This window comes from Falco naumanni, chromosome 11, assembly GCF_017639655.2.
Source record: "Falco naumanni isolate bFalNau1 chromosome 11, bFalNau1.pat, whole genome shotgun sequence".
In the NCBI taxonomy this organism is placed as follows: domain Eukaryota; kingdom Metazoa; phylum Chordata; class Aves; order Falconiformes; family Falconidae; genus Falco; species Falco naumanni.
The window spans coordinates 13956327-13981656 of record NC_054064.1 but is presented as its reverse complement, the minus strand read 5'-3'; the positions used below and the strand labels follow the sequence as shown (position 1 = coordinate 13981656).

Below are 25330 nucleotides of genomic sequence, written 5' to 3'. Positions count from 1 at the left end.
GTGTTTGTTATTTATTATCTCAACCTGTTGTCCCACAAAGGTGGGACAGCAGGGTGAAACCTATGCTGCTACAGAGCTCCCTTGTTTGGCTTAAGCTCCCTCTCCAACAGGCAGTTTGCTTTCCTTAAGAACAGCTCTCCAAAGCATGACTCTATACTTAGGGTAAGATGCTGTGGGGTTACATGATATCCTAAAGTATGTCCTAAATACCAATAGTTAGCTTTCCTGGATTGGTTATTATGTTTCTTCAGAAACCCAAAGCTTCAGGCCACAAAGCAGCCACAAGTGGTTTTTCTTCAAGATTACTTTGTTTCCAGTTCTTTAATTTCATGAGTACCTGCCCAGGCCAGGTGCAGGGCAGACTGCACAGGAAACCTTGCCATATTGAACTCATTGACAATAAGCAAAGTGGCCCACACTCTTAAAGCAGAGTTATTTTCCTTTAAGGGCATGTTTTCCAAGCATGAAGAGATTACTAGATCACCTTGTATGGTAACACATTGGTTTCAATACCTGCATAAGGGTATGTATCCTGTAATGAGGTTACTTTTGATAAATTAATCATAATGAGCTCTTCAACTACAAAGTTTTTTTCTCCAGCTTTCAAATTATTTGTGACTTTTTTGTACACTATCCCTGGTTTTTCCATAGCCTTAATCAAATGTAAGTATCTGTAGAGACACAGATTTGTCCACTACCCTACGTAGGAAACACCCACCTTCAAAACCTACTCAGTCTTAATTAGAAACTTAAGTATGTGGGATTTGTCCCTCAGTTTTTTAGTTTTAGTTTGCAACTAATAACTGTCTCACAAAACTTATACTTTACAAGGAGTTATGCCCTGATCAGCAAGATCAAGTACTTTTCCCTTAGTGAAGGAAAGTACAGAAAATACTGAAGAAAGGGAAAAAGAAGGGAAAAAAATAGACTATTACCCTGGTAAAATGATGACAGTGCATGGGAAGGATTGACACAAAAGAGCAAAAAAGGTAGCTTTCTTAGAAGTTAAAACAGTCACGAGAAAAGCTATTTTCGCTGCCATTTGGGAAAGGGACTTCTGAATTTAAAGCATACTGCAATAATCTAGTTATGTGATTTAAGATGAAATAGAAAGCTAAAGTATATGTTGTCACTTTTTTCTTTAATGAAATGCTACACTTAAACGTCTTCATTTGAAAATAATCTGTATGTGGGTTTTTTTTAAAAATAGCATCAATTTGGTAGTTAGAAAAAAAAGGTTCACAGCGTGCTTATGGCTGACTGAATCTGGAGGTTAGCTAAGATGTTATCCCTGCTTGCATGTCCAGTAATGTTGTTGAATGCAGTCTCTATAAGAACACTGATGCAATTCATACCTTTAGTCTTTCTTGATTCCAGAGGTAAAGAAAATTTGCTGGCGTATGGAATGCTTCATTGAAAGAAGAAATTGAGAATACAATTGCATGTTTTTATTTATTAAGAAAAGCATAGAATTCTGTTTGCTCACATATATAAATAATCAGATAATTTGAGATGGTTTATTTCATCAAAATCCCAGGCCTCTTGGCTTTCAGACTCTGTGTTGTTTCTTAGGATCACTAAGTTAAGATCACTAAGGCAGTTGTTACTGCCCCTGTCCTGCTGTCTTTATCTCTTCTTGTCATTTTTTCCCAGCTCCACTTTGCTGCCTGTACTTTTTTACGCACTTTCTTTAGGGCAATGATTGTCCAGTTTTGGTGGAGGCTCATATTATTGTAGCTACCTGATTCCACAAAGTAGCTCAATGGCTTTTTACAATTCCTTTAAATTAAGGGTAATTTCAAAAGATTTAATCCAAATCATAACTTTGATTGGATGAACACCCTCTGCAACCATTTTTCACATATAACCATATTTCTGCCTTAGGGTGTTATTCCAAGGCATCACAATTTTACCTTCAATAAGCAGGTCCCGCATGGATTTCTGCACGGGCAAACCACAAACTGAGTTGGCAGATACACCTGGGCCATAGCACACCAAATGGCTGTTTTCAAACCACATCAGTACAATTCATCCAGCCTGTTACTAACTCCTAGCTGCTCGTTTCCAGAAGCCCTGAGAAAATAGCAAAGGAATAGGCACCTATTGCACATGAACAACATGGCTGATCTGCACTACAGTATAATAAACCCAATGCTTTAATGAGATCACACTCCTCCTCTAATAAAGCCAGCTGACCAGCCACTCCAGGAAGGGCACCTTTAGGCCATGCTACCAGATAACTTGCTTGGCACACCACCAAAGCAAAGAAGCAATTCAATTCAAGCAAACCTTGCTTGAATCGCTGGCAGCATTTCCCACCATCTTCATTCACACCTCTTGAGAGACTGTTTGGTTGAGACATTTTAAAGGACAATTGACACCATATCCCTTTTATGTGTGAGTTAGTTGTTTGAGCATGACAAAAATCCATACTGAAGGAAAGTCACCATTAAACTAGCAGTGGACACATTTGAATCAGCCGTAAAAGTAAAGCATAGATGCCAAAAAATGAGAGTCTGATCAGTTTTCCCAACCAAGCAGCCGTACCACAGAGCCAGGAGAAGTTGAGCTAAGCCAAGCTTCCATTGCAATTTACCATGGAATATTTACAATGTGGAAATACATAGAATATGGCTGTAGAACAAGGCATACAGGACTTTGTTGAGCAGCAGTTTCTCAGAGAAACTGATCTTAAGTTGAGACAATTACTCTTCCTTAATTACTTTAGATTAAAATTCTTTTCTGTGTAATGCTATTAAGGTCACCTGAGTATAATTAAACAGTCAAAGATTTACAGTCGGATGTAATTACATCAAACTTTCCAAGGGATTTCCAGCTGTTCTCTGGAATTAATGCATAGCATAAGGACAGCTGACTGGAGTTTTGTACATGATAGCATTTTTTATATGTGTTTGCATTTAAAACATAGTCTATATAAAATACAGGCATTTCAGTTTTAACTTGCATGCTATTTTACAAGGGAAGAAGCCCAGAAGTTCCAGTTATCTGATGTTTGGGCACTGAAACAGGTTATTGCTTTAACTCCAGACTAACATGTTTCATAGCCAAGAACAGGGGTTATGTCACCTAATTTTTTATTTTAAAGTTTGTTCTTTTGTTTATGGGCCCGGTACTGAGCTCTACCAAGCGTCTTCTGTTCTTTTAGCCATGGTGGGAAGTGGTGATGTGCATCCTTTTGTGGGTTCCAGCCTAAGGATAATTTTATAGTGGAACAGTGTCCTACCCCTGGGTGACTCTCGGTTTAGATTATTTTGGCAGTGATCCAGAATATTTTTCAGAATTGGTATAGGTGTGGTTGGAACCATTTTCCTTCTCCATTTGCTGCACAAAGCTGGCAAAAGCACAGTTACTGTGATGAGGACCGGAGATTACAAGAAGGATATAGTGGCTCCTCCACTCTCCAAGATACGTGCACAGTGTTGATAAAAAGAAATCTTGCATATCTTGTATGTTCATGTCTCCTTGCTAGCCCTCCCCATCTTTCTGGTGCTGTCACTCAGCGGCACACTGTCTCCAAGATGGAGGAAGAAGCCCTCTGTAAGCCTCAGACTCTCGGAAAATTCTCTTATTTTTCCACAGGTCCTCGCAAGAGGCTAAAGCTATTTTCTAGATGTTGACAGGTTTTCAGGATGTCAAGAGAATTTTTTCTTTTATTTTCCTTTTGAGGCCTTGTTCCTTGACTTTTGTCAAATTCTGACCTCAGGAAGAACCTTTTCTGTGACGATGGCATTTTTTTTTTAATGTAGAAAAAGAAACACTGGTATGGGGATTTTAGATACATCATTGTATCACAGATACCTAACAGGTCTTAAAGTTGGGAAAAAATTAAATTCTTCCCTTCCTTTTAAAGCAATTTCTGTCAAAATGAAAACCCCATCGGGTAAGGCAAGCAAATTGCAGAGCATTATAAAAGACGGCCATAGGGCCTTTTATGTTGTACCCATCGTGCTTGCCTCTTCCTTGTCATTGTCCCATCATTCAAATATCCTTATGAGAGCTGCCAAACTCGTTTTAATACCTGTCACCCAACGCAACAAACTCTTGTGAAGAACTTTCCTATGTTCCCATGCATCCATTCTTCTTTGCAATACAGTGCGATTTAAGTGATACTGCTTGTGGATGCCCATGGATTCAGAAAACAACTACCTACTTCCAGTCTTTTGTGCCAGAAGGCAAACAGAGCGCTAAATATCATCACCATGAGAACAACAGCAACAGTGTTGGAGAAGAGGAAGGAGGTGGTCAAGCAACAGAGAAGGAAACACAGGGATTTTAGGTCCGCTCCTGGGAGGAATGAGGCTGCAGCACTCGCCACCAGTTTGTTTCCCTCGCCACCCTCAGTGCGAAGAGCTGTTCCCTTTCCAAACGCCACACAGAATCTGTCATTTTATATTTAGCAGAGGCTGTGAAGTCGCACTTCAGCAACAACATATTTAATAGAAACATGATAAACTGGTAGCTGAACAGGTGACAAGGTTTGATAGAAAACGCCGGTCTCCACATTGCATTGTATTTTATCGAGTGCTTTACCACAGGCAGAAGCCTTTGTCAAAACAGGCCCTGCGCAAAGAGCTTTCAAAACAAAATACCCAAACCAGATCACCACAAAGGTGCAACGTGTGGTTTTTTTGAACAGTTTCTCTGGACAGCATCATCCAGAAGTTTGCCAGGGAAAGCCGAAGGAGGAGGGACTTGCACGGAGCACAGAGACCAGGTAACCTGGGGGAAAGGAAGCGGTTCCCGGTGGGATTATGTGTGGTGTGTAATGCGACTTGCCAGTTCCTCACGCGTGAACCCTGCGTTCGGGGAGCTCCTTTCACAAAACTACTTCAAACGCTGAAAGAATTACAGATTTTATAAAAACAGGCTTGCAGTAAGTCTCAAAAATAGCTGTCTAGGTGCCTGTCTGATATGGAAATCTTTAAAGCGTAACAACAGTTACGTACGTTGCCATATTTACCAGTTATCCCGAATTCCAAATCCATCGCGTTTGGCTGGAGTCCTGGTCGGCACCCGGAGGCGGGCAGCTGCCGCGAGCGGGCACGGTGCTGAGGGGGCGGCGCCGGGGGCAGGGACACCCCCCGCCGGCGCCCGACCCGGGCCCGGGGCAAGCGGCCGCAGCCGCGGGCGGCCCGTCCGCGCGGTGGAAGAGGGAGCGGAGAGGTGCGTGGGCTCAGGCGGGCGCCACGGGCGGCGGCCCGGGCCGGCAGCAGCAAGGGGTGCGGCGGGCGGCCCCCGACGTGAGGTGACCGCCGGCGGGAGCGGCCTGAGGGGCCGCGGCGGTTCCCGCCCTGCGCGGGGCCGGGGCGGGGGGCGGCCCGGGGGCTGCCGGGGCCCTCGCATTCCCGCGCGGCCCCTCAGCGCGGCGCGGCCGCGGCGCTGCCCACCGTCCCCCGCCGCCGCGGCAGCTGCGGGCAGGGCGGGGCGGCGGCGGGGCCGGCGGCGGCGGCGGCGGGGCGCGGGGCGGCGGCGGGGCCCTCGCCGCGGGGCAGGACGGAGCGGGCGGCCCGGCGGAACTCCTCGCTGCGCCACGTGTAGAGCAGGGGGTTGAGGGCCGAGAGGGAGCAGAGCAGCAGCCAACTGGCGGCCTGCAGCGCCGGCGGCGCCGGCCGCAGGAAGAAGCCCAGGAGGCTGACCCAGACCAGCGGCTGGGTGCCCAGCAGGAAGACGCAGCAGAGCAGCAGGACGGAGACGCTGCTGAGGCGGCGCTGGGCGCGGCGGGGCGGCGGCGGGGCGGCGGGGAAGGGCAGCTGGTGCAGGAGGTGGAAGTTGAGGACGCTGACCCGCTTGGCGCTGCCCCGCACCCTCCGCACGATGCCGAGGTAGCAGTGGAGCAGCAGCGCGGTCTGGCCCAGCACGGCCAGGGCGACGAGCAGGGCGGTGTAGCGGGAGCTGCCGTCCGTCTGCTGCGGGGGCGGCTGCTGGGCAGAGCCCGGGGCCCAGAGCCCGGGCAGCAGCGGGACCAGGAGCAGGGCCAGGGCCCAGGACAGCCCGATCATGCAGCCCGTGTGCCTCCGCTGGTAAAGGGCCTGGTACACGCTGGGCAGCTTGGTGATGAGCACATACCTGTTGAAGGCCACCAGCAGGTGAGAGGCCAGGGAGACGGTGAGGCCGAGGCCGAGGAGCCCCCCGCGGAGCAGCCGGTACTCCACCGAGCGCAGGGAGGAGGAGTTGGGGGGCAGCAGCCCCAGCACAGCCTCCTGGGGCATCCACAGGGCGCACACGCTGAGGTCTGCCGCACAGCCATTCACAATGAAGGCATTGCTGGTGGTCTGCAGCTTCTTGAAGGAGAAGACTAAATAGATGACCATCACATTGGATAAAGTCCCTGAGATAGCCAAGACCGCATAGAGCAGTGACAGGAAGATGCGGGTCCCAGAGGAGTCCTCCCAGAGCAGCAGCAGGGGCGAGCTAGCACTCCAGGAAGAGGCGTTGGGCATCTCGCTGAATGCGGCTCAGTTTTGACTTCTCCCTGTAAATCCCATCCTTGTCCAAGTCAGAAGATCCTGCTGCAGGAGTCCCCCACCAAGCACAAGGGAGGATGTGCAGCTGAGGGACTCTAAGGCAGGTTTCAGTCATATGAGCTGCAAGGTCCAGAAAACGTAGTTTGCAGTGATGATCCCGTGTCCAAGGCAGGTAGGCAGCAAGAGATTCCCACAGACTGTAGCTAGCAAAGGTGGGTCCATAGGGAGCAGATGGCTGTTAGCAGACCAGAGCACGACTGAAGATTCTGTAGCTGTGAAAATGCCAAAAGCAGCAGCACCTTGCAATCAGCAGCAGAAGCGGCAGCAACTGATACAAAGCTTTGCAGTTTCTCCTGTGCCACAGTACGTACACTGTATATCATTCCAGGAAGATTCAGCCCTTCCACTCTTCATGAATTATTCAGCAGATTTTCAACTTGTTAAATCAAGAAGGGAAAAAAAAAAAAAAAAAAAAACCAAACCCTATCATGCTCCAGAAATACTGCAAGTACACAGTCTGACTCTTTTTCTCTTTGCCTTACCGGTTTCCAGGTTCTAACCCATTTACACAACTTTCATTTACAGCAAGCTTTCAAACCAGTATCAGTCACTTCTGTCTGAAATACAATCCATTTACTGTAGAAACTCCTCTGCTAGATATTCACTCAAACTGATTTTTTTTCCCTGATATTTTTGTTAAGAGTGCACTATGCTTCTGCAAGCTTAATTTTAGAACTGGTCTATAATAAGAATATACTTTCCAAATTAAACCTTTCAAACACAATACATACACAGATCCTTGGTAAGACAGTACTTATTATTTGAGGAAGCTGGTCCTCAATCAAAATATTATTTCTTCATAAAACTCAGCCTGTCTTAGCCCGCAGGAAATCCTGCATTTTCAGCCTGCCAGAGGTGAACGCTGGTGTCAGTAAGTACACAGATAAAACAAAATCAGTGTAGCATTTGAAACTGTCTCACACCAAAACTAATTTGGAGCACAAATTCCTGCAGAGCTGAATGACAGGTTCTTAGGTGGACTAAAAGCTGGTTGAAGAGTAGGGCTTAACAGTCCTTTCCCAGGTGGAGAAGAATTACCAGTGGGATTCTCCCAGGAACTCCACAGTGCTTTACCCAAACAGAGAGAAAATGTTAACTGTCCCTACCCTGGACAAGATTTCTTAAGAAATTGAGTAAAGTAATTTACATTTTTTCTCAAAAGCTTTCCACAAAAGGAATGATGATTAATTCTGCAGTGTGCTTAGGAAAAAAGCTGCTTTTACAGGGGGGTTATACATAGACTACAGAAGTAAGCAATCCCAGCTCATAAGATACGATCTGTATATTGACCAAAGATAACTTTATAAGGTGGTTTAGGTATTGTTAAACTCACAAGGCTAACAATTGACAATACCAAAATAATAAATTAGGAGGTAACTAGTTACAACATATACATTCTTTAAGGTAATGAATGTAATTTGTGTGGGTTAATAGATTATTTTGTTGCAACATCTTTTAGTTGACAGGCTCATATTTGCAATTGTCAGGACTATTGATCCAAAATGTGGATTTATTACAAACATGAACATGTTCTTTTTTAATTAATTAGATTGCTCATGTGCTTAAGGTTAAAGACATAGATGAGTGATTTACTTGATCAGGCCCTTAATTACCTTTTTTTTTTTTTGCCTGCTGCACTTTACAGTGTAGCTCTAATCAAGTGTCAAACCTTTTGAGGCCTTTCATTGTTTAGCTGTCAGTAGAGAACAGTTATTACAGAAACTAAAATCCTCCTCTTTCTGCAATGCTGTAATTGAAAAATATTCTCTACATCTGTAACGAGATATTTCCCTAACCAAAAAGCTTCAGAAAGGGTACTTTACAGAGATGATTAGGAGTTTCATAAGGCATTAGCCACAGAATCATAGGCCCGGTAGAGACCTCTAGATGTAATTATTCCATCCTTACATGTTTATAAAACCTATTTTTTTTAAAAAAAAATCTCTCATATGATAGAGCTTGTTCACCCAGAACAAGAAGATATAGTCATATATAAAGTAACAGAAACAGTGAAGTTCAAGGATAAGCAAACAGAGGGTATGAAACAAATTTCAGGGTATTATCTTAAAAGCTACAATGTTCTGAAGACCTCCCTGACCTTTCACTGTCCCTAGATCTGTTGTTAAGCTGATACTTACAGAATACTGGCTATATTTATTATTCATTTCTAAGAACAAAAAATGTTTTACATTAGTGGCATTTATATATTTTGTATAAGAAGTCATAGAAGTCTAGAGAAAGGCTAAGGGGAAAGCTTGGTTCCCATATACTATAGAAATTAATTAGCTGTTCTTCCTTTATAGTTACTCTACACATCCAATCACCATCCGTTAATTGTCTGAATGTAGTGGCAGCAGTCTTTTATTGTATTTTCAGATTAGGCTGTCACTAGAATTTGGGCAACTTTTAAAGCATCCTCTCTTTTCCTGGCTTTGCCATTCCTTTAGGGTGGCTGTGTAACAGTTACATACTGTCCACATCATCTATTGCAGGTACAGACTTATCTGACAGGAATATTAAGCACTGTGGGTAAATAATCATGCAACACAAAAAAACAGCTGAAAATCATCATCAGAGTTAATGTTAGAACCATTTGTGACTAGTTTTTAATTGAAGGATAAAAAGCTCAGTGAAAGCACGATCTTTTAGGTTCTTGTGGACAAAGACCCTGCTGTTAGTGAGACTTAAGAAACCTGTTGCACATGCAAAAGACAAGGTACATTACACCTGTACCAAGGGTTCTTGTCCAGGAAAAAAAATTACCTCAATTCAGACACAGCTTTTAAATGATGGTATTTTGAAATGTAACCTTTACATCGTAATATCAACCCATTGATTAAATACTTGATGTTATATAGAGCAAATACAAGCAGTTTAGTGAGACAGATCAGTTAGATGCCTATCATATTAATGTCTTTTTGCAACACCATCATATAAATACATGTTTTAGAAAAGTGATTTTGAACAGCTACTCTTCAGTTTGATGTAAACTAATATGATTAATTTCTAAGATCTAAAGAAGAAAAGCCAAGAAACAAGGAAGCTGGCTGATACAGGTATTTTATTATCAATTAGCTGTATGTATATATATCTACATGTAAAAATTAAACAATATTTTATTAAGGAAAACTATTTATAACAAAGTACATGACAATTCTTTATAGGAGGTAGAATTACCTTACCATTAATCTATAATTCATATACAGTATATTGTATATATATGCACACACATATGCTACTTCGTGTGTGTATATGTTACATATACACAGTGTGAAAAAAGTACAGTATTGCATGTAACTTTTATTCAGTGATTTATACAGCTGCTCTCAGTATTGCTTATTAACACTTTCAGTACAACCTTCCATAGCAATCTGTGATCTGATCTTTTTTTTTTTTTTGAAAAACGTGGCACTTCATCTTAACTTCAGTTGCAAAGGAAATGGAGGGTATTCACAGATCTTCAGGAACAAAGATGGACAATTAACCTAAGTTTTATTTTCAAGTTTCTGTAGATAGCCGAAAAAACTCATAGGTAACAAATCTGTTTCAGTTTTGTGTTCTAAATTAGTGGCAAATCAAGTCCTCATAGCAACTTTTTTTTTTTTTGCTTACTATGCAGTTGTGGAGTTCTGAAAATTTTACACATGATCTCTAGTATTTCTCACTGTAACACCACTTCATTCTTGGAGTCTCATTCCTAATCACACCCGATTAAACTGTATGTTGAAGAGCATCCTTACTACTAGCCAAAATATTCTATGATACAGGATAAATTAGCTATGTTTAGCGATAGTTTTCTAATTGTTTACGAAGCATCCAATTGATATGTAAAAATTTAATATAGTTCCAATATTTAGTGTGCTTCACTAATGAAACTGTACACATACAGCCAAATGTACATTAAAAGCATGTAAGTATGCAGCACTGCCAAATTCACTGCACATGCACATTCTTACCGATTTAAATTCGGACTGCCTTCGTTTATGCAGTAAATATTGCATAGCAAAATTTAAGATTCTACATTGAAAATAAAAAGTTACAATATTCCTTTAAGACAAACTGAAAGAACGTGTTAATTGTACAATTGAATTATCAGGTAAGTATTACTTTCTCTTTGCAGCAGATGATGTAACTTACATCTCAACACATATTTTCCCTTTATTTTTCTTTCACTGTGTTTCCTTATGAAACATTAGCAGCTGAAAGTAGAAAGCAGATTATATATCAAGCGCTTTCAGTTGATAGTGTAGTAACTAGTAGTCTCTCACTAGTTAAGACTTCCATTAAGTTACCAAAGACCATTTAGTGAAAAAGTAATTACATTAGGCTTTAAGCAATAATGATGGACCCATAAACCAAGAAAAAATACTGTTCATAAAAAAATTTCATCTTTGATAAACATGTACAAATTCTTTAAAATACTTTTTTTGTAGCAAAGTTGACATAATTAAAATAAATTCTAATTTTTACATAATTTTTATATATATCGCTTACCAAAATATTCTATTAATACATATTTTAACACTGTACACAAGTTAATAAACATCTTAATGAAACTCATTAGAAATATATTCAAACTGTTTCAACATAAAAAATTTAAATCTGTATTTAACATGGGGTAATAATTTCCATAAATTTAACATCAGTGCATTGCAGTAGTCATTAACAAGAAATTTCTGCCTGTTAAGAAGCTGCCTTCTTGGTGTTTAGGTTTCAGTATGTCCTGGAATGGAGATTCCTTCTCTGAGTGAGCAGCTTCCTTCCTTAAGTTCTTCTCCTTCATGAAGGACTTGAATTTTAAGAGCTCAACAGGTTTCACCAAAGCAGCAAGGCTTTAGAACTGAACATACTCAGACTGAAGGGACTGTGCAGAGAAGAAAAACTGATTAAAACTCACTGGTAAGGTTATATTTGTACATAATATACATTTTGCATTTAAAGACAAGGAGTAGAGGGAGGACAGGAAGAAGAAAAATAGAGTTGGAGGAAGTTCTGAACCTCTGCTTAGGTAAAGATCAATAAAATAGAAGAAACTCAAAAACTGGATACAGTAAAGTCTATCAACTTTCCTGTATCTACACTTACTTTTTCAAACCAAATTCTTGAGACTCTTCAAGGAAGGGTTACAAGCCCTTTAAAACACTGCCTTAAAACAATACCTTAAAAATGCGTTGGGAAAACATGACTGCAGTTACTATAATTGAATTGTTTCCATTTATCCTGAATGAGAATCAAAGTGCTACTATAAAAAATAGAGCATACTTTAGATGTGGATTCAGGTAATGGCATAGGAAACATATACGAAGTAGCTAAGTACGGAAAAAAGCTACAGCAGCACAATTATGCACATGAATAAATTTATGTACAATTACTAAAACCAGATGAAAATTAAGCACTGCAAAAGGTTCATCTGGATCAGCAAGATGTCAGTATAATTAAGAGGAAAGCATAACCAGGTCCACTTTATTTACATTTCTGATTCTATGCTTAAGTCTATGGTTTTTTAATAAAGTAATTGGTTTAGACAGCATCCAGATATTTTATTACCTCCTATGTGTTCAGGAAGTAATTCCGATGAGTAAGAAGTCTTACATGAGAGAGCTATTCACTGTACTAGTATGGTTATAAACAATTAGCAAATAAAAGCCCCAAACCACATTTTACAAATGCATCAATTCATCAGAATTAGAGAGAAATACTAGAGAATGGCATGAATCCCAAGAAAGCTCAGAACCTTGGAGTCTTTTCTTCCGTTTTCCTGCTATTCCTAACTAATCACTACACAAATGCTGTATGGCATCCATAGTGAAACCTATTAGTAGAAGTGCATAATAGATACATAAACCTTTAGAGCTCCAACGAATATCATAAACCCATTTTTCCCGGTATCTTAAGTCTCAGTGTATATTTACAAAGTTGAATTTTAAATGCATTTTCATACCGTTAAGTTCAGAGTGCACCTGGATATTCTTTCCTCGGTTGGAAAAACAGTGCTGTTAACATATAAAGATTTGAATACCACTGACTAAAAAGGGCCAGGGTTTAGTACTGAATGGATTCAACATGAAGGGTAGCATTTAACAGAAAATACTTCACTGTAAAACTAAACAGATGTAACATGTATTTTTTCATTATAGGCTCAGAATCACCACGAAATAGACAATCATAGAAACTTGTTTTTCCCTACTTCATTCTCTAATAATCATCCTGGTTTATTAGCTTTGGTGACAGCATTTGTCAAGCTGTTTATTACATGTGAAGAGCGAGGCAGAAGGAACAGCCCTTCATTAATGAGTGCTTGAAACTTCTGCTCTTTAAATGATCCTCGGAGCTTTCTCATTTTCAAATGTGTATTCAGAAAGATGGTTACAGTTAATTAGAGCAGTATTTGAAATTGATCCTTCAAAACTGAATTCCAAGTAAAATTGATTAACATTTTAAAATGCATGTAATTTACCTATATACTTTCATATGTTGTACAGTAATTACTTTAAGCTCGGACAGATGGAAGATGACCAGAAAGCACTGTACACTTTTGCTGATCTTGGGAACAGCTAGCATTGGTTGACAAAGGACTATGAAGACCACCCCTTTAATTAGCAGACAGAGATAACCGGGAATTCTACATCAGAATTTAAATAAACAAACAAGCAAACTGTAAATTAACAATTCTGAAGTTTAAACTAAAATTCTTGTAATTGTTAGGAATCCAAGTTACAAAAACAGGGAGGAAAGTTAATAGCAACATGTAACAGATATCCATGCAGCACAGACTACTTGGAAACAAGACAGCATATTTTGTTAATTTTCATTACAGATCGGTAGGCGGGGTTTATTTTAATAATTTTCATATTGAGAAATAAGGTTTTCAGTGTGTTCCCACCCTCACCATAGCTCTACTTCAAATAGCAATGATTCCTTCATAAAGTTCCAAAGCCTTTTCTGAATACAGGGAAGAATTAAATCCAAGCAGCATTTTTTTCAGATTAAAATTAATTGATGTGACTTCCCATAAAGTTCCTATTACTAGTAACATGGTGATAGTCATAACTGAGCTACTGTAGAGTATACAGACAAATTTTTGAATTTGAAAAATTAATTATAGAGGGGGAGGGTTTTGAGAGTTTTTTGTTTGCTTGCTTGGAGGGGATGGGTGGTTGTTTTTTTCTTTTGCAGTGAAGTAAACTGAACTCAAATCTCTTCACATTGTCCAATGAGACTGACTAATATTTCAAAGCCTGTAACTGTAATCCCCCACACCTTTTTTATCTTTTGAGGAGTTTTCTATTTTAAAATTTACATTCCTGCCTCCTATTTGCAGTGACTCAAAGTATGGCCTGAAAGCTTTATTAAAAACAAAAAGCCCCAATCCACCTTTACAAGTCATATGCTGGTATTTAACAAAATCTTATTTAAAATAGAGGTAAAAATAGAAGGAAAAAACCAAAGAAAATTTACTGCTGAATTGCAATGATGAGAGTATAAAATCAGTTAATTGAGTAGAATTCTCAATGTGTACTCCTACAGTGGTCCCATGCAGTGTCAAGCTTGGCATTTTATACCCAAGTATCAGGTATTTAAACAAAGAATTAAACATTAAATAGCTTCACTATAGTTAACAATATCTAATGAAGTCCATGCTGAAGCAACTGCTTAGATCACTAACATTTTTATTCTTCAATAGGAGGCATGGAAAGCCTCCTGGAAAATAAAATATGATGCAGATCCATCTAGCCACTAGAACCATATTCACACACATTCAACTTCAGGACCAAGTTAAATTTTTGGAGGGAACAATCCTGTATCATACAGAGCTATTTGTTAGGACTTTAACATACACTTTTTCCAGATAATTGCAAAAAGTATTTTAAGTTTTTTGAATTGTTCCTCAAATCTCCTGCAAGAATGTTGCAACAGGCAAGAATTACCGTGAATACATGAAAATCCACTAAAATAAATCAGAATATATTACAGAAAAATGCATACACACATTCAAAATAATCCTTTGAGTTTGCTAAATTTACAGATCAGCAAGATGCACTAGTGTTTGTCTCTTTTTGCAAAGGCTATCCTATACTAATTAATGTAAGTCCTTACAAAGAAAGAATATTCTACAAGTATAAAGATCATGTATATGAATTTTTAAATACTGCTATACTTGGTAATTTCTTGAGATTTTTTTTCTGTCTTGCCAGTTTCCATGACAGCTATGGAAGCAAAAGGTGACTCATCTTAAAGACTACCCAGTTACATACTCTTAAATAAAAATACATTTTAAAAAATGATACTTGGATTTATAACTATTGTAAGAACAAAGTAAAACTCTTGTTGTGGTATCTTAAATGTGATTATACTTGATAAGAATATTTCTGCAAATTATAATTGTGAGAGATTCTGTCTAAACAAAACAACCAATTTGTAAAACTTGCAAATAAAATATTTATGTGCCTAGAATATCAAGTTGTCTATTCTACAAAAATCAGGCTTTTCTTCTAGTTCATCAGCATACAACAGCATAAACAAAAAAAAAAAAAGGAAGTGGATTATAAGTTTACAGTGATGAAGGACAAAAACCATTACGGAAAAATATATGGCTGACAACAACAGGAAGTCATAGTCATAGTTACCCTTTGTTTTAAATGGAATGTGGAACAAAACTATTTATAAATGGTTTTTTTTAATGTTTCATTACAAAACAGAAAAAAAATATTGAATAACTTTCTTTTCCATACTTGGGGGTGTAAGGGAGGGGCAGCAAGAGAGGTATTTGCATTGCATAAAAGTGAAGTTCCCAATTTCCTCACTAATGAGATTAAAGAACATTAATTAGAACTGAAAATTTACTGACCTAACAACCTTAAAATGTTCCTGCACTACTCATGTTGACAATTAACAAATTTAGAAACAGGAGTGATAAGGTGGTTTGCTAAGCTAGAGTACCTATACTATTAGATGGTTAGCTTGATACCTAACTCAGGTAAGTGAGAGTCTGCTAATAAAAAGATGAGGAATATAATTCATATCATTCAAGAATTCTTTAATAAGTTAAATGAATACACATAACCACCAGCATATAAAATAGACTTCTGTCAGGTATGTTGTCTGATGTGCTCCAATTAGGAAAAAGTGCAATGTAATACAAACACACACTGCAATAAGAGTAAGGTTTGGCTGTCAAGACTTGCAAATAATTTCAGCATCTAAAGCAGTGAAGCGGAAATCATTAAACCAGAACTGGTGGTATTAAAGCTTGATACTACTCCATATTTTGCTTATGAGTTTAAGACCACTGATGAATATCACCAAAAGCAAAATAGCTGGATGTCAGTGTTTGAAGTGGTAGGACAAAACTATCTTCTTTGGTTGGTTAATTGGTCCCATTAGGAAGCGGGGGGGGGGGGGGGGGGGGGGGGGGGGGGGGAAGAGAAAAAAAAATTATGCTTTTCCAAAGTCCCACATAAAAAAACCCCATGGAATGCAGGATTTTTTGACTAAAATACAAGTCCATATCTTGGGTATAGCAAGAATTTTATTTTTTTTCTCCCCATGAACTCCTAGTGCATTACAGTTAAAGGTGGTAACACAAGCTATGGATTTATAAGCAGGACAGCACCAGGTAGCAGTCTTCAGGACCTGAAAGATGAATATTACAGTGTTGCATCTACTTCTTGAAAAAGGATTTTCAAAAACTGTAAAGGATTTGAACAAAAGGATTTTTAAGCCAACTTAGCTTATCAAAAGAATCAAGTTGAGATGACTAACATGAAATATCATGACAAGAAAATAAGGTAATAAAGGACTAACAGTGACATAATAAAGAGATACTGCAAGTTTCGGATTAAAAGTTAAATCGTTTTAAGTATGACTGTGGGACTATTAAGAAAAATTACATTATCTTCAAAATAAAGCACCGTGAAGATGGATCTGTATTAGCCAGTAAATCAGAGGATCACTAACCAGGCAGAAAGCATTCAGAGATTAAATTATCAAATAATCTACTCTTGTCTTAAACACCATGACATCACAGTAACTGTGCTCAACTCTGAATTGTGCATAAAGCAGGTAACAATTTAGCGCAGTCCACTGTGGATTTGCTTCTGTAATGGTTTATGTTATCGTTTGGTACTCTAGTAACTTTTGGCCCATTGTGAACAATGTCAACTTATTTTCATTACTGAGTCACATTACAGTTGTAAGGTGTTTCTTCAGGGCTCTGCATGTTGGTTTACATATTTATGCATAATATGCAGCTGTAACTAGAATTTGGAAAAAAACTCTTCAGAATTGCTGCTGGCAGCATATAATTTACAGAGGATACAACAGAAAAGAATGGTAATGGGTTGACCTTCCAAAGAATTACTGTCCAAAAAATCAAATATGAGACAATAGTGAAGGTGAGAATTAAAAAAAAAAAAAAAAAATCAGACACTTGACCACTTAGTTATCCAGATGAACGATTGTTCTCTACCACTGTTGGTATATTGACTTTGGTTCCAGTATACTCAACTGGAGCCTCTGTCACCCGCCCTGAGGACTGAAATTCTGTAAGCATATTGAATAAAAAGACTGGGAAAACCTAAAAGGCTGAGTTTCCAGAACCATCAGAATTCAAAAACAAATAAGACTCCTGAATGTGTCTCAAAACAAACATCCTCAGCTTGCTATACAGCTTTTCACCTCTCTCCTCATTTCTGTGCCTGAAGGAATTAAATGAAATGAGTCACTTAAAACTAAACAGTTCTCTTGTTCTAGAACTGGTTTTGTTGTAAGAAAACTGGGATGGTTTCTATATCCAACTTTAGAAAAATCTCCATTATATATAGTTTACCTCAATCCCATCTAGCAGGTAAAACCACAGCCAAACTAAAGAGATAAAACAACTTCAAAAAACTAAAATGATGTGGCAATATCCAAGAAGTTTCTTGCAAACAACTTACTACCAATGTTTAACATTTAAATTCAGATTTAAACTCAATGCAGAACACTCAGTGATCCTAAAATCAAGGAATATTAACGTTTCTTTCCAGATAAGTTATAGTGGGTAAGAAGCTAGATGTGCTTTCAAGACAAGGAGTGTGAAAGCATCAAGTATTTTAAAGAGTTACCTTAGGTCAAGCACATCCTCGCACAGTAACTCTACTCTTTTTCCAGTGGAAGTACCCTTTAAATTTAAGGGAGTAAAAAACCAAGTTCTCTCAACTAACTTTATTTTCAATGTACTTTGTATACTAGTTAATCACACATGCAATTTTCTTCTGCAGTGGAACAATGAGAATTTTATTTCCTACTGTCATCGGTCCTCAGAAAGTGCAATTCATACTCACAAGCTATAAACATGTGGCTTCTGAACTTAAGTGGTGCCACATACTAGCTATTAACAAGAGGATAGATCTCCCACTTCTTCAGGAGAAAGAGAACACAATCCATGAATGATCTTTTGAGCTGACATGCTAGTTAACGTGCAATGTGTATATTATCTGTTTTAAGGCAGGGAACTGGCCACACTCAAAGCCAGTAGCAGGTATAACACCAGAACTTACATTTTACTGAAGCGATTTATCAGTGGTAAGGAAACAGAAAAGAAAGCTGTCATATTCTTAAGTTAATCTATAAAAAGGCAATTTTATTCCCAGCAGCTAAAAAAATAAAAAGCAGAAGTATCAGTATTACTGACTGGTTCAATTAATTGTAGGCAATATAATCTATTAAAGACACCACACATTTTTGTGACTAGTAAGGTATAAAGTCTTTGGAAAAAAGATATTTTAACCTGGGTTTAGATTTACAGTAGGAAATATGTTTGTTTATTTTTTCCCTAAAAGAGCTGAACTTATTTCATAACTGAAGTTTCTCTACTTTCTTCTCTGCATTTTGTACAGAATCTTTTTCTAGCTGCACTAATTTATCCACACATCCTCTTGATACAGACTCTTTCACACAGGAAAAGGGCACAAAATAAGCCCAAGGCGGCAAAGTTGTTGAGGAATGAAAGCTAAAATGGTGAGACCATCAAAAGTATCTTGCTCTCGAATACTTTTCACATTTGGTGTTTGAAAAGGACTAGATTAAGTCAAATGGACTCACCTTTCAAATGAGCCCTATCTTTAAGGATATTGTACCTTCCATTTAGTACAATACATACAAAAGCTTCTTTAAATCTGTTACTGCATAAAAATTAAAATAAGTAATAAACTAATAAACAATGTTATGGATAATCTGAAACAAAAAAATCTAAAGGCTAAGAAGGTCCATTAAGAAAGATACCAGAAAAGGCATTTGTTTAAGTTCAGGAGTGATTTATTTTCATGAACCCTTCCTCCATGATCTAGATGCTTGAAAGAGGTGGAAAAAAAAGAGCTGAAATGATAATTACTTAAAAAGATAACAGACAAAGGTGCTATTCAGAATCATTAAAGGAAGTCAGAGAATTATGCTAGGTTAAGATTTTTTTGCAACAGCTTTGTTCGCAGAAGCAAGGAAGATAAGCATCAGTCAGATGCCTGAAAGTGCTGTTGTGACTATGAACTTACAGGAATTGATTGACTCTGGTATCATGCTGGAGGAGTTGTAAGGCCCATAAAGGAAGGTTGATGCATACTCATCTGTCACGGCGCTGTGAAAACTGGTTTGGCTGCTCAGGTTGTTGCCACTACTGCTGTTTCTGTTGTACAAGTTGTTGTTCAGTTCATGGTTATTTCTGTGAGGCAGCTGCAAGCTGCCGTTCAAGTGGCTGGAGATATGGCTTACAGAAAAACCTGTCCTAGAGGACAATGATGTCATTTTGCTCTCATCATCATCTGAAGCAGCATACAGGTTCCCTAGAGAACTGGCTAGTCTGGAGTTTATGGAAACGCTGAGTGGAAAACACATGTTGGGAAAAAAAATACACACAAGGTATGTATAGATAAATACAAAAAATAACAGTTCAGAAGACATCAGATGAATAACACAGCATTGTGAAATAATTTGTGTTTGCACACAGGTTCAACTTCTAGCTCTCAAATAACAAACCCCAGAATTCTTTGTCAGGAGTTCCTAAACTTTGTTTATTTGAGCACTACCATGGCCAGCTTTCCCCTCTGTCAAACGATATGCACATGCAGGAGATTGTGGTAAAAGGTTTAGGCAGTGGCCGACCTACACTGAACTCTTTTGTTTCTTGAAATCAGTAATGATATACAAGTCTTCAAGTAACCAAGTAGTAATACGATAAAATTTGAGATTAAAAATAGGGTGTCCTGAAATAGCTCTTTAAGTTAATTATTTTCTTCAAGTATTTGTGTCCAGAAGTTATTAAAAACGCAGTATTCTAAATTTCATTTAACATCCATAATTACTTAGTACAATAGTAATAATGGAATTAAATCGCAATAAATGAAGCATTCATAAAAATCATATTAATTACCATGCAGTATTCTTCTGAGATTAATAGTATATAGACTTGTGAGAATATCTGCAAAACTTCTATAAACTCAGGTAAGTGAAAAAAACCCGAAATAAACCCACCAAAAAGCCCCAAGCAACATAACACTGTTTCTGACTTGATATAATCCCACCAGAGGTCTCATACCAGTAGTATAGGTTTGGGGTTGTTTGTTTCTTAAATCCACAAGCAACTGAAGTTTGGCTAGCAGAACAGCAAATCACTTTAAATTTAACCCTTCTTACATCCAAGAACAGGAAGTGCTTCGTAGACTACATATTGCTGAAAACCATTTAGTATATAGTAAGTATTTGTATCAAAATGAGAAGGAAAAAAACCCCACCTTTTAAGGTTAGAGCCTGAGGATGTGGGAATTCTGCTTATTCTTTCTGCAGATGGTGACTTAACTGCCATCACTTTGGAGGCCTTCAGAGGAGACATGGATCCTTCTGTGCTACCTGAAGTATTCAGTCTAAAAGGAGTGCAGAGTTTTAGTGAAAAACAAGATTTTTATAATTAAAATACACATCTCAAACACATACAGTCTTTCAATACATAGACTGGTATTGTAAAAAGTGGAAATTCTCAAGTCTGACAGAACTCAACTGCAAAAACTCGACAGTTTGCCTGTTTTCAAATTCCTTTTAAAAAAAAAAAACACCTTTAAAATATCCCACACTCAAGTTTTTCCCCTGCAGTACCATATTATACAGTTATAGGCTACTTTTCACCTTGATAATTTGTGAAGGCTAAGCACATATTGTTTATCAAATTTACTGCAAATTTGATTTAAATTTTAGATACAGTTCAGAAAGAATACTTCCTGTGCTTATAAAGCAAGTACAGGTAGAAAAACAAACCACTGCAGCTTGCATGAGAACAGCGTCATTGTTTCCAAATGGCAGCAAGAACATTTTTACAAAGTTGCACAGAACACACAGCTCTTTCTAGGGTGGGACCCTTAGCGACCAAATTCTTCATATTTTGATACTGAGCTGTAAGTATGGTACACTGGACTGCTCAAAAATGTTAGCATTATAGCTGTCCATATTGGTTTCTTAATAACCAATAAATGAATAGCTTCACAGTAGCATGAAATTCTCTCCATCCTTAAGACTAGGGGATATTATCATGAACATCTCTTAAAGGATGAAAGACCTTGCATACAAGTCTCCAGCTACAAGCACAGAAGGAACAACATTGAGCAGAAACAGTTTTAATTCCACACCAAGAAAGGGTAATCAGACATCTCCAAGGTTAGACATCTTGACTAATTCATCTCAAAAATACAGGTTGCCACAAAACTGAAGAGAATGTGTTTTTTTTCATATTAATGCTTTATTGTGATAGATATTTTATCTTATATTTTGGATGCAATGATTACCAAAAGAAAGACTCAATTCTGCCACTCCTATAACTCTTAAATTAAGTCAGTTTTCACTCTATGATTTATTTTCTTTGGGGGGGGCACTGTCAGTACTGACTTGAAATTAATACAGTTCATAAATAAAATTTAGAAAATGAGAAGAAACCGTTGGCTTTATTGGTGCCACAGAAAGTTCTGAACAAAGCATGTAGTAAAGTGTACAGTAAGGACCCTGCATTTAAGTATGAAAAGGTAGTAAAACCTAGTATTTATCTGGTACATCTTTTAAAAAAAAAAAAAGTACCAACTCTAATTCATCTACTAAAAAACACAGGACAAAAATTATGATATGCAGACAACAAGTAGTCAATTTAGGCTTTTGAGACATGTAATTAATTCTACAGAAATAAAGTGTTTATGAGTTAAGTAGCCATCCTTCATTGCATAACAATATAGATACAAGAAAATGTGACTGAGGAAACTACTTGTATGCGCTAATTATTTGTTAAGAAGAATTCAAGGTATCCCTGAAGTAGAACTATACCCTTTGCCCATTAGATTTTTTCCCCTGTTTCTTGCAGGTGTTTATAAAAAGGTTTTATCTGTCACTTCCCAGAAGTCTAAAATTGCTAATCAATTGATGCGCACTGAAACAAACACTGAAAATTTAAGATCTGAGTGGTATTCATTGAGAATTGTAATACCTGAAAGGTTGTGATATTGACCTCGTGTGCAGTTTCATGTCTTGCAGCCTAAAGAAACAAAAGCAGCAACCTTTATCAGAGGATAAAAAGCCTTTCCCCTCCCTCAAAGCATGCTTGCATGTCTCATGCTGGCTTTAGAGTACAAGACTGACCAAGGTTAAGAATGTCAATCAATTTTAATTTACAGTTAGGTAAATTAACTGGTTCTGAAAAATTCAACATTTATATAAGGAGTACAGAAAAGTAGTTACAGAAAGGTAACTAAGTTAATTGCATAGTATTTTATTAGAGATATATGTTTTATAATGCTAGGCAAGTATAAATTTGAATGTTTTGTGATATTTACTTTGTCTTGTACTGCTACACAAGATATAGGTGCCCTGAACATGGAAACAAAGGGGGGGGGGGGGGGGCAGGGAAATTAATAAACCAAATCTGAAACTAATAGGTATATACCTAGAGAAATTTCCACCACAGAAGGTGGTACAACTAGTAGCACTGCCTTAAACAAGGCCATGTAATTGAAATAAAGATGTGATAGCACGGACCGAATATAGAATTGCTAATTACCTCAGAACTCATTAATTACCTCAGAGCTCCAGTTGTAGCAGAACACTGCCGTCTCCGACTTTTTAAGGCATTAAGTTTATCTCCCTGCGTCATGCCATTCTGAGTTTCTGCACCTGCTTTGTCTTCAAAATCATCCTGGGAAACACAAAGTATGCAAGCAAGGAAATATATCAAATCCTTATGAGTAGTGTATTTTCAAAGTACTGAACGCCTCCTTCACAAAGATTATGATTTAAAAGGCTCATCTACAGCCTTCTGCATACACAGGACACTATTCTGTCTTTGCAAATTTCCAGTAAATTAAATGTGTCACTGTACAAAAACACATTCAGAGGCTTTTTGCAGAATCTGACCTCAAAGTCAGATCAGGATACTTGAGTCTAACACGGGTATTTATTTACTTCAAAGAAGTTTGTTTTGATGGAATGTAAACTCTAATGCCTTCCTCCATTACCATTTTTATAATCATCAATGTAGAAGGGAAGCAGTAACACACAATTCTGCAATATGCACAAGATGAGGAAGAAATTTAGATGTGTGTCCTGCAAGAGGAACTAACAATCAACTTTCCTAAATTGCTAGATTTCTTAAGAAGTTCTCATGACCTCTAGAAAATAGTTTTGAAAACAATTTCCCTATGATAATTTTATAAGGAATATAGAATGAACAGATTTCAGAGTTTTATCCTACTTCTTCCAGCTTTAGAAAACAGTATAAACTAAGAAATAGTTGGTGTATGCCAACACTGTTTACATGCCTATTTATAATTCCTGAGTGATCTCAAAACAGAGTTTTCCAAGACTGAAGTACTAGAGACTGTATCTTAGGTAGCAGAGAAATATGAAAGTTAAACAAGAAGATCTGCAATTTTTTTAAATTTCCAAATAAAAAAAACAAACAACAACTTATACCAATTATGCTTTATTTGACCTCAACGAAGTATTTGTATTACTGCAGTTCCTACTGCGCCTAAGTGACCTCAATGCTCTGCATAGAGGAATAGTTTCTGCCATTAACCAAGAAAAAAGATTGACACAAGTAATACAACAGAAGTTAATCAAATGATGTGATAGTCCAAGTGTGCATCCATTATTGGAAAAAAATAATATTTTAGCTAGATTTCATTGAAGCTTATATGTTAGGCCATCGTTATCTACCATTCAGCCTCAATGTTGATAAATTTTCTTTCACTCTCTTTACTGCCCAACAGTTACTGCATGTAGCTGTTCTGCCCTCTGATTCTTAGACCTTATGCATTTTTGGGACTGGGAACTACTTTGGTTTGAGCTTCTAGAGGGGTTATTATAATTAGATCTTGAAATATAATCAAATATCCAAAGAGATAAGTTTTATGTTTTAAAAACTCAGTTAAACACCTGTAATGTGACTGTAAAAAGCTGAAATACAAGTATTACAAAGAGGGTTACAACAGAAAAAGCAGCACTGAATTTATATTGTGCATCTGTACGTAAGCTGCTACACAGCACAGGGGTAGCTGAATTACCTGCAAGTAAGCTACCTAGCATACTGGAAGCAGTAAATTGTAGTGGTAGCTCAGATTCAAAAACATGACTACCCATATGGCCATGTGCCAGCTTCTTTCATTAGACATACAAGATCATCTCTATACAGTGTTATATTGTCCAATTTTATCTAGATATTTAACTTTACATATTCCAAAAAAGTTGCACTTCCATAAGGGAAATAGTACCTTTACACAAACACATTCAAGGCACTCTTCCAGATTATCACAGATCACATGATAGATGCTGACTTGAATTTATACTAACAACTATCTGAGGAAGGTGCACACTACATCCCTGGTCTGTTAGACCGAGTAAAGGATTCTGTCAGCAATGTAAAAGCTCTTTAGTTATTACAGAGCTAAGATGGCATCAAATGTGTAGTTCCTCTAAACTGCTTCTTACAGATACTGTAGAAAACTACAGTTTAAGACTTTTACTAGCACAGAAACAGAAGCATGTTCACTTTAGCTCATACTCCGTACAATTATTTTTGGAAGCACAGGTAAGGTCCTTACGCTACACATCACATTAGTAATCCATAACACTATGATAAAAGGATGGACATCTATACACTAACACATTATTAGCCAGAAACTTGGAATAAGTAAGATTTCCAGGAGGGAAAGTGATTTATTTTTTTCTTCCATTCTCTAATACACAACTGAAAGCCTGAAAGAATGACCGGAAATAATACAAACCTTTTGAAGTCTGCAAAATTACCTGTAACAGTTTTAGATATAACCTAAGCCTTTTTTTTTTAAAGAAGTGGGAATTTGTTCTAATTACGACTTATAAAAAAAGTTTAGCTGTGAAAAATCAATCTAGTACTAATAAAAGGCTCAAATAACCCCATTAAAAGTTACCTACAGCTAGTTATTAAAAGATCAGCTCCATCTCTGCTTGTCTGAAATTTTTTAACAAACTCATACCTCCCTGTATTGATCCAAGTCTTGTACTTTATTTATGCTGTCACTGATTGACATGTCATTCAAGCCACAAAGAACTCTGTTAATGTTTCCATCAACTACTCGTTTCTGCTTTGATCGGATGAGATCTCCCTCCAGCCATAACATCGCTTGCTTCCTTTAGGATACAAAAACAAATCAAATCACATCAACAGACTTGCATACACATAAAAAACAATATGAAAACATGCTACTCTTACAGACTGCCAACACTTAAATCTCCTGTACATC

General features: G+C 37.9%; 2 protein-coding genes across 5 annotated transcripts in view; both read right to left on the bottom strand.

Moving 5' to 3' along the window:
* Positions 1–5372: 5372 nt before the first annotated feature.
* GPR88 (G protein-coupled receptor 88) lies at positions 5373–6938 on the bottom strand. Its single transcript, XM_040611198.1, has one exon. The coding sequence runs from the start codon at positions 6459–6461 to the stop codon at positions 5379–5381; it is 1083 nt and encodes a 360-aa protein (XP_040467132.1). The 5' UTR covers positions 6462–6938; the 3' UTR covers positions 5373–5378.
* A 2651-nt stretch (positions 6939–9589) lies between these two features.
* CDC14A (cell division cycle 14A) overlaps positions 9590–25330 on the bottom strand; it is a 68134-nt gene continuing 52393 nt past the window's right edge. For 3 of the 4 annotated variants that reach the window (XM_040611049.1, XM_040611046.1, XM_040611048.1), the window contains 6 exons: positions 25064–25217; positions 22628–22743; positions 22039–22086; positions 20312–20440; positions 19076–19398; positions 9590–11409 (listed from right to left, as the gene is read on the bottom strand). In XM_040611049.1, coding sequence (XP_040466983.1) covers positions 11396–11409; positions 19076–19398; positions 20312–20440; positions 22039–22086; positions 22628–22743; positions 25064–25217 — 784 coding nt within the window. In that variant the 3' untranslated portion in view covers positions 9590–11395. The remainder of the gene's footprint in view (positions 11410–19075; positions 19399–20311; positions 20441–22038; positions 22087–22627; positions 22744–25063; positions 25218–25330) is intronic. The other variant, XM_040611050.1, reaches the window with a different exon arrangement.

What these genes read in the sequence shown, in the direction of transcription:
- GPR88 (XM_040611198.1), bottom strand. Translation starts at nt 6,461, where the DNA reads ATGCCCAACGCCTCTTCCTGGAGTGCTAGCTCGCCCCTGCTGCTGCTC.